The sequence below is a fragment of the Cimex lectularius genome, unplaced genomic scaffold, assembly GCF_000648675.2.
Source record: "Cimex lectularius strain Harlan isolate CLEC.00 unplaced genomic scaffold, Clec_2.1 scaffold80, whole genome shotgun sequence".
In the NCBI taxonomy this organism is placed as follows: domain Eukaryota; kingdom Metazoa; phylum Arthropoda; class Insecta; order Hemiptera; family Cimicidae; genus Cimex; species Cimex lectularius.
The window spans coordinates 1,025,792-1,035,345 of NW_019392709.1; the positions used below are offsets into that span (position 1 = coordinate 1,025,792).

Here is a 9,554-nt window from a genome sequence, read left to right on the forward strand (position 1 = left end):
GTTTTCCCACCCTGGCCATGCCCTGGCAGGGACCCTGGAGGCCGTGGAAAGGTCGCTATCGATCCGGGCCGAAGCGCCCCCACACCAAACTCCGAACTCAAGGAAAGTCCACAATTTTATTGCAAAGTTCATCGAATTCTTGAGTTCAGCTTACTCTACAATTTACGAAGCGATCGGAAGGCTTGTCTCTCTCTCAAGACGAACCTCGATTCGATTTAGCATGTAATGAACCGATGGTATTACATCCATATTAAAATTTATCGTTCATTCTGGAGAAAAGTTAAAAAGAGTCCTTTTTGTCAATTCAACAATAAATCTTTTAAATTTACTTAATTTATTTCAAATCGTAATAGGGAAATCAGTTGGTTCCAACGAAGCGATTTTGCATGTTTAATTTCGACCTTCTTGCCAGTTGACCGCGACGATCTGACTTGGCCAAGTTGAACTTAAGACGTCAGAACTTCAAAATTCAGTCTGCTGTCAGAAAATTTGCTCACAAAGAACAATAGCTAATTTTCTTTGATAGCAGCGAACTAGACATCGGACGCTGCATAAAAAAAAACCTTCCATCTAGGGAATTGTTTAGGAATGGTTTAAAAGGTGCCAAATGCATACGGGTAAAGGACTACAATGGAAATACATAAGAATAGAGCGATCTATTAGCAAAGGAAGCTGCTTGCTTTGTCTTAACCAATAAAAGAATCACTGCTGATGACATCGTGTCCGAAACAACTAAGTTTAGATCAACATAGCAAAATTTATACATGAAACAACAGAGGTAAAAGGTAAATCTTGTGCGTCAATCCAAGCCCTGGTACTCGACTCATGTACCAAGAGGGCTACTGATAGCAATAATCTACGATTGGGCCATAATAATCTCCTCAACCGGAAAAAAATCATTTAATTGATGATTAAATTGATGCACAGAACTTGATAACGATTAAATGTACTAACTTTTTTTTTATTGATGGAGCTACACGTTCACCCAATACCCATCCAAACCCACCCCCAGGACATCTACACGGTCAAAACGGAAAAAATAACTACCGAGGAGTAACATCAGAATCGTGGAAATTTGTATTTTCTATTTATTTCGTCTCATACAGCTTCCAAGTATAATTTGTAAATAAAATAAATCAATCCACCCTATATAAAATTGTAGGGGCGTTGCCATGGCAAGTGGGGTCATTGTGGTAGATCAGTTCCAACTTGTTGAATAGTAGATTGTTTTAATTTAATTAATCCATATATTTAGTAGTCATAATTGACTGCTTATTAATTATTAATTATAATTAATTATTTATACTTTTTATCTTAACCAAGACTTTAGGTAAAAAGTATAATTAATTACACATTTTAATTTAACCTCATTCTTGATTTTTTTGATCCAAAATTAAAAATTTCCTATTCTGCTCGAAGTCATCTAAGCACACAATATTTTTTAAAAGTGAATACAAAAAAGTAGTTTAACTTAAAGTTTTATCAACTGTCATTTGATTTCTATATTTGAAACATTTCACCGATAATTCTATATTACATATTTAAATTGTCTGATTTTGAATTTAAACTAGTTAAAACCAAATGATTTCAATAATCATTTTTAACAGTAGAATTCTTTAATGTAGACATATTTGCCATTTTAAAAGCTTTAGAAGATTCCTCTATCAGTCACGATAAAATAATTGTATTTTCTGATTCTTAGTGCACTTCAAGCAATTCAGAAGCCGTACTCCAAAAATCCGACAGTTCAGAACATTTGGCAAAACTTAAAAAACAATCTCTGAACAGCTCTTCTGTTTCCTTTGGACACAAAGTCATGTCGGGATTAAGGGAAATGAGCAAGCAAGCAAAAGCTGCACAAAACTGCTGCAAACAAACGAAAACAAAACTGCTTTCAAACTTAAATTAATTGAAAATTGGGAAAATCAGTGGAAACAAACAACTTCCAACAAATTACGAAATATAAAAGAGACTGTTAAACCTTGGGAAACATCCTTCCAAACTTCCAGGCATGATATGGTCATACTATGTCGATTACGTCCTAAACAAATATGACCCACAGGCACCTCATGGAAAAATCTATACCACCAACATGCTTTTATGATGATCAATTAGACATAGTACACATACTTGCACCTCCTCCCTTTTCTCTGAGGTGGGCTCATTACCCCAAAATCCCCTGTACTATAAAAGAAACGTTAGGGAATGAACAGAAAAAAATCGATCAAGTCTTCAAAAGTCTAAAAATGATAAATCTCTATAGGCTTGTATAAATTTCCAATAAACCACTGGTACCACAAAGGCGATGATAACCTTTGATATTGTTCATTATTTAAAAAAAAAAGTTGAATTCTTTAAAAAGATTTTTTATGTTCGGGTTGTTGAATAAGGATTTAAAAAAAAAAATCCTTTTCTCCACTGTGTCCTATATAGATTATTGTAGGAACACCTATATAACCATACATTAAAAAATGAACTTTTTCCTACAAGACTAAGCACTTTCTTTGATTCTTCTTCGTATACCTCTTTTGGTGTGAGAACTGCCTTACCGAAGTGGCTGTACCATAACTGTCCTAATGCTTCACATTCACAAAGGCTACATGCTGATGTCTCAATTCCTCCTGACAGGCTGCATGTTTCTGTAGTTGAGGGCAGTGGCCGATACGCCTATGATTTCCCTCAAATCATGTCTGCTGAGAGAGCAGTTTCTTCGTTTTACTTTTTGAGAGATTTATTTTTTCCTTCAGACCATTGTTCCAGTCCTGAAACATTCAGCTGGTAGGACAACCTCTAAACTAAAGTAGATTTTCAACTTGGTTATCCATGACATGTTTGTCCATAGTTGATTTATTGCACCTAATAATTAACAATATATTATCTCATTTTAAAATAAGTATTTTTGGCTTTCTATTGTTACTGAAGATGACACAATGCCAAAACATGCCAACAGACCAGATCATTAACACCTAATTAAGTATGCATTTTTACTTGAAGAAATGTTTTTTAAGTACCAAGTTAATGCTGCCTTGCTTAGCATAATGGGCTATGTTCTGATCCCATCAGTCAGCTGTGATTCATATCCCAAGGTCTGGTTAAATAATGTTGTTTATCTAAAAAAAATGACTAAGACAATTGTAGAGTAACACATGTGAATACTACAATTTCATCCTATTTAATGGTTTATCTTTTTCAACTAGTTACTATCTTTCACATGCACGGGATCGCCTTCTGATCTCCCTGTCCACACAAAAAATCTGTTTTCGCTAAATTTCATCTTCCTAACAATAAAATTTTTGAAAAAATAATTACTACACATTTGTTAAATTCATTTTTCGGTTGAAGCCACTTTTATGTGTGATTTGAATTACTTTAATGTGAAATTTAACTTACTACAAAATAAATTTGAAATTAAAAAACCATAACACATGAAAAAAAACATCACATCCAGTACAAGGATTGAATTTAATGCGTTACCAGCATGATGAAAAAAAACAAAACAAAAAACATGGGAATGTAATAACCATGAATCCATAAAAAATCAAATTGTTTAATTATTCACGACGATTGAATCAATTAGAAGTATTTAAACTAGATTCTTAAATAAGACTGTCTTCATTTTTGAGTTGTATAAGACCAGCTGTATACACATATAAAAACAAGAATTACACAAGGCAAATATCTATCAACATATTAACAACACATTTTAAATTGTTTTTGTCAACATTAACATTAAATCTGATATGGCATAAAAGCTACTACAATTTTAGATTGCCACAATTTCATAACAATGTGTAAGACAATCTATCAGTAGGTTTAAGATTTTTTAAAAAGTTAAAATCACTTATTAGAAAGCACTACATTTTAAAGTTTACGATGTTAAAAGTTACACCAATGTTGGGAGGTTGAGAGGAACAAAAACTTGTGTAAACATAATTTGTTATTTATTTTAAAAAATAATAGATCCTATATAAGAGATAAATGACTATTTACCACTTGAAAAGGATTAAAATCTCCTATTGAAGCATAGGAGCTAGAATAAAAAATAAAAAATTAGAAATTTTATTCAGATGGCTCCTGCTTTATCTTCTTCTTTTTCTTCGGAGGACTTTCTGCAAGAGGATAAAATTTCGTAAGAAAAGATTTGCAACTTATAAAATGCAATATAATAAGAAACCGTTATTACCACTTTCTGCGGGAGTAATTTCCTGAATTAAGGGCTTTCTATCCTCCAGTTTGATCTTCCTTTTACTTCCTGGGACTGTGGAATCATCCTCATCTTCGTACTTAATCACATCCCTGCAAACGGACATACATAAATATACAAAATAAATTAACAAAAATGGACTTAAAAAAAAATCATATTTATATATTACTTCTTCGAGTAGTATTTTTCAAATTTTGCTTTAGCCTTCGCTGAACCAGATATCTTCCTGAGGTTTCCTTCTTCGAGCATTTTAAGCCGTTGTTCTAATTTTGCCTTATGCTCTGCCCCAAAGTCAACATCCGTTTCATCTCCTTCCCCAAGGGCATCGACCCTAGAGGCTAATGATGCCTTTGCAGCTACTGATCGAGACATCTGAACAAATAAACATAAAAGCTGTCAATTCCAAACACAAACAATGAAAAATCAACCTTGACTCACCTTTCCTTTATTTTTTGTGCTAGCTGAAGTGACAAGAGTTGAGTGGTAGATAAGACCATATTTCGGAGTATCTTTATTAGTCTTCAAAGCTCTAAATAAAGCTTTTTCAGCACCATATATCTGTACGGTAGATGCGGGCTGTTTGGCTAAATTAATAAGCGAACCTGAAAAAACAAAATTTGTGAATATTGCTTAGATTAAAATAATAATAAAACCAGAGACATACCTGCTTGTGAAATTAATCTAGCACCGATTAGTTCTCCCAAAAGAATTGTGAGATTAGGAGCAATGGCCATCATTCTAGCTTTTAGATAATCATAGAGCTGACTTCTGTAAGCAGAAATTTCTATGACCTAGAATAAATTAATACAAAATTAATTACTTTTCTACATCCTTAATAATTATGTAATAAATGCAATATAAATATAAATATTGAAGTTTGTTAAGAGAAAGCATAGCATGAGAAAAAAAAAGTCATTTTATATAAACAATTGTTTTATTTAATCAATGACGAATGAATAAAATCTACAAAAAAGAATATTAAAAAAAATTAAGATGATAGTTTCAATGTTTTGGGATCAACTGCCAAATTCATATGTTTCATTTCTTAACTTTAACTAAAAACAAAAGAAAAATTAACATGATGTAATTATGGTTGCCTTTCCTAATGCCAAAAACGAAACAATTTTAAATTCTAACATCTCCTCTTCAATAGTGAACAGAGGATGCTTGGATGCCAAACTCATAAGGTGGGTTGAGATAGGAAGTTGATGTCCGAGAGGATCGAGGTCACGATAGCTCAAGTGGTAGAGCAGCGGCGTATCTAGCCGAAGATCGTGGGTTCGAATCCTGCTCGTGCCATTAACTTAAACGCTTCCTACTCATTCCTTATAACCTTATCTAGAAACCCTATTTAACTGATCGCATCTACAGAGTAAGGTACGGCAATGAGCTATCAGAAGTACAAGAAGGCATACCAACAGGGTTCCATCCTTTATATCATTTATTATACTGCTGACCTACCTGCACACCTCAATACCATCATTACCACCCAAGCGGATGATACTGTAATTCTGTCCTCTAACTTAATCCCACTCACTACATCCAATTTTTAACACCTTGAGCTTATCGAAGACTAGTGCAAAGAGTGGAGGACTAGACTGAATGAAGGAAAATGTACTCACATTGAATAAACAGTTTTGTCCTCCACTGCACATCAAACAACAAAGATAAACATTTCCACTCAAGTCAAATAACTAGACAGAAGACTGACCTGGAATCCTCACAAAACTTAAATGACAACAGAAGACTTGGACAACTATGAAGTTGTCAGTACCTCATCCAAAGCGACCTTAACATCCCTTTTTGTCAGCGAACTCTTCCATTCCTGTTTCAAAAAGTTACATACCAACCACCCAATCCATCCTAACCCTACTTCTTGAGCCCACCACAAGAAACACCACGTCATCGTAACCAATGATGGCCCCGAGACCTCCTCGCGCATTAATACCTCATGCTATGTGCCAGGCATTGGTTGGTTTTTATACGAGTCCTCTTGGGTGCAGCACTGTTAGTAAAGTACGATCACATTTGAAATATGTACAAATATGTGGTAGGCTATTGTCATTTATGTTATGGGGCAATACAATATAATGAGTAATAAAGTTAATAAATAGAAATTAAGGACGAACAGTATTACTTTCATCTTAGTGCAAATTCATTTAATGATTAAAAAAACGAAAAACTTCAACTCATCCTACCTGATCACATAAATCTTGAATATTCATAATATCATCTTGGGAAATTTCTGTTCCCATTGATATTTCAGCGGCTTCTTTGACTTTTTCTTCGACATCTTCAGGCAGAACATCAGAAAGATCTGTGTTAGCAGTGTTATCTCTAGTTCCTTCAGTACAATTAGAAAAACAAACATGAGTACTTGTAACATATTAGTAGTATGTAGTTGTTATCTTACCTATTAATTTTACAACTCTTACAAACACTACACCATCTGTGATTATTTTCCCCAATTCTGGAAAATGCCAGCCATACCATTCTCTAGCTCTCATGACATAATTATTTAATTCTTTATCTAAATCGTCCAATAAACAGATAGCTTGAACTATCATTGTATCAACTTTGTCAGGGCTAAATTTTAACTTGTACCTTGACAGGCTAAAAAACACAATTTTTGTTGGTTAATATTTTGATTAAAATAAATGTAATGTATTAAAATTAAAATAAATTTACCTGTGGGCTAAACCTAAAGCCATTGCTGAAATGTCTTTCTTGTCTAACCCACTCAAGAGGTTATCTACTTGTGACCGGATGCATCTGAGCAGTTCCATAACATTTGTATTTGATACGCAAGAAACGTTAAATTTGTCCTTGATGGCATTACCAAGTTTTGCATCCGCTATAAGTATTTGGTCGGTGGCTTCTTTCAAAACTTTTTTAAGAGCCTTTTTAAGAACTTTACTCAATTTTCCTTCAACTGCTGCTGTTGTTGCAGCCAAAGCTTCAGTAGTGTCATTGAATTTTTCAAAATGCTTCAATTTGACTCTGTAAAAACGAAACAAATTAGAACTATATTAGATTTTTTAAAGGTTAAATATTTGAAAACTAGGCTGACAATTTGTCTTACAGTAAGTATTTAAATTGTAGGTGGCCTTTATCCACTACATATACAGGGTGAATTGCTACTCGTGCTACAAACTTCTCCAGTAGATTCTTCACCCTAAAATGAACAAAAAAGTTCATATTGTCCATGGTCCGATTCNATCGGACCATGGACAATATGAACTTTTTTGTTCATTTTAGGGTGAAGAATCTACTGGAGAAGTTTGTAGCACGAGTAGCAATTCACCCTGTATATACTATCATGGTAAATGTTGTGATTACATTTTAAATTTAGCATTTGGGAAAGTAATTCTCGAAACAAATTCAGATAAACAGTCAATGCAAGAATGGTGTTACTTTTTAACATATTGGATTGAAAATATTGTCCTTCCATAGAAAGAAATGATGCAACATGTCAGGATATTAGTACGAAAAAACTGTGGCTAGAAGTGGCTGTAAATTAAGAAAATAGATTTTTTTTTCAAGTACATACAGCCAATAACAGACTAAGCAAAGAATCTATTGAAGAACAAAACTAATCAAATTAATTGAATCTAGTGTGCAGCTTTTTAGAAATCAAATAATTTCTGGAACTCCAAATAAAAATAGAAAAAGAAGGAATTGAACGTGCCTCCAAATCCTGGAAATTTTATGGAATTAGTAGAAAATAAATGAGATTAGTAAAAAATAAAGGGAATCCCGCTTAACACTATTTTCATTTTGCAAATTACTAAGGAACGTAACACTGTGTAAAGCAGAGAATGACTAACACGAAAACCCCCCCGAATGTTAACAGACCCAGTGCCAGTTGAAAACATTCCAAACCAGGGATACACCATTCCTTTAATTTACGCAAATATCTGTTCCATGTGGATTGATTTATGTGAATATCATGTTGAAGACACCTGGTGTGAGCCTAACGGAACAAAGTTTCTTTCAGCATCACGCCAACTGATCTCACAACACTGACTTTCAATTTTAAAACTTATTCTCTCGTAAAAAAAAGTGCCACGTAAATTAAATTGAGGTTCTACTGCACCCATTATTTAACTAACCACTGCCTCAAGGAAGAACAGGTTGCATGATTTGAAAGGCGCCACTTTTTTCTCCAACAAAATCCACAGAGTGGTGCTGAATGGAGTCAGGAACAGGATTAGAACCTACGCTCAATACGCTGCTTTCTCTAACCACTCGAGCAATCGTGACATCATTAAAAACAATTTTCAATTAATTAATCTTTAAGTAAGGTATTGGTCGAGATAAAAAAGCCAGTGCCACGAGCGGGATTCAAACCCACGACCCTAAAAGGAGGGAAAAAATCAAAAAGGTGAGGTTGAGATGGGAAGTTGGTGTCCGAGCGGATCAAAATCACGGCATATTTAGCCGAAGGTCGTGGGTTTGAATCCCGCTCGTGGCACTGACTTTTTTATCTCGATCAATACCTTCTTAAGATTAATTAATTGAAAAGAATTCAATTGGTCAATTGGACCACAAAACCTAATCAATAGTTGTCACACAAAAAATTCAACTCTTGAAATAGGTTTGGTTTGGTTGTTTAAAATATGTACTACTACATAAAGATGCAATGTTTAATACACTTGTTGATATCCAGTTTAGCCAGGATATCGATTTAATTAGAATTAGATTAAACAATATTTACAATAACCAATAATACTTTTAATCTAAGGGGTTGGTTTTTTATCTCAACCGTCTCAACTAAAACCTTAGATTAAAAGTACGATAAGTAAAAGTAATTAATACAGTAAATTATGACAACTAAATATACATATGCAATAATATTTACAATAATCATAACTTGGCGTGTTTAAACAAATTCAACCTTCACAAAACATTTACGAAAATAGTACGAACTTACATGCTGTTGGCTTTTTCTGGAGATTGAAACTCGTCGAAAAGTGAATCGGTTTTGTTCAGTTTCTTTTCATCCATAAGCTAGAACAGAAATCCACGTGCAAAACACTTAAGACTACGATCCAAATTTTGTTATTTTAAAATGAACCTTATTTACCTTAAAGACGGCATAGCCGGCTGAAGATTCGAAAAGAACCAACATCTTGAGAGAATAAGGTAGAAAGGAGTTGTTTCAAGTAAAACAAGAATTTGTTAGGAATGTGGCATGGGAGGAGGCGCTTCTCACATTCACAAACAGAGTAGCACCGTAGCACGTGGTGTAAGGGGAAGCTAACCTCTTGCTCTTAGGCACGGCGCGGCGATCGGTCACTGGCGTCGAAGAAGTAAACCCGGCTGAAGAAAGGTTACTGGAAACTGGCGA

The 9,554-nt window shown here is 34.1% G+C and overlaps 1 protein-coding gene across 1 annotated transcript; it reads right to left on the reverse strand.

Annotated features, from left to right (window-relative positions):
• Nucleotides 1–3,924: 3,924 nt before the first annotated feature.
• On the reverse strand, nt 3,925–9,554 carry LOC106665001 (nucleolar protein 58). The gene is made up of 10 exons (XM_014391120.2): nt 9,291–9,554; nt 9,138–9,214; nt 6,893–7,204; nt 6,618–6,817; nt 6,403–6,548; nt 4,869–4,995; nt 4,643–4,806; nt 4,374–4,576; nt 4,184–4,296; nt 3,925–4,109 (listed from the first exon to the last, which is right to left on the reverse strand). The coding sequence occupies exons 1-10, from the start codon at nt 9,333–9,335 to the stop codon at nt 4,060–4,062; spliced, it is 1,437 nt and encodes a 478-aa protein (XP_014246606.1). The 5' UTR covers nt 9,336–9,554; the 3' UTR covers nt 3,925–4,059.

Coding starts and splice junctions, on each gene's coding strand:
- LOC106665001 (XM_014391120.2), bottom strand. CDS start 9,335: ATGTTGGTTCTTTTCGAATCTTCAGCCGGCTATGCCGTCTTTAAG. Junction 4,996..6,402: donor TTCAAGATTTATGTGATCAG/GTAGGATGAGTT, acceptor AATTTATTCTAG/GTCATAGAAATTTCTGCTTA. Junction 4,110..4,183: donor AATTACTCCCGCAGAAAGTG/GTAATAACGGTT, acceptor ATCCTCTTGCAG/AAAGTCCTCCGAAGAAAAAG.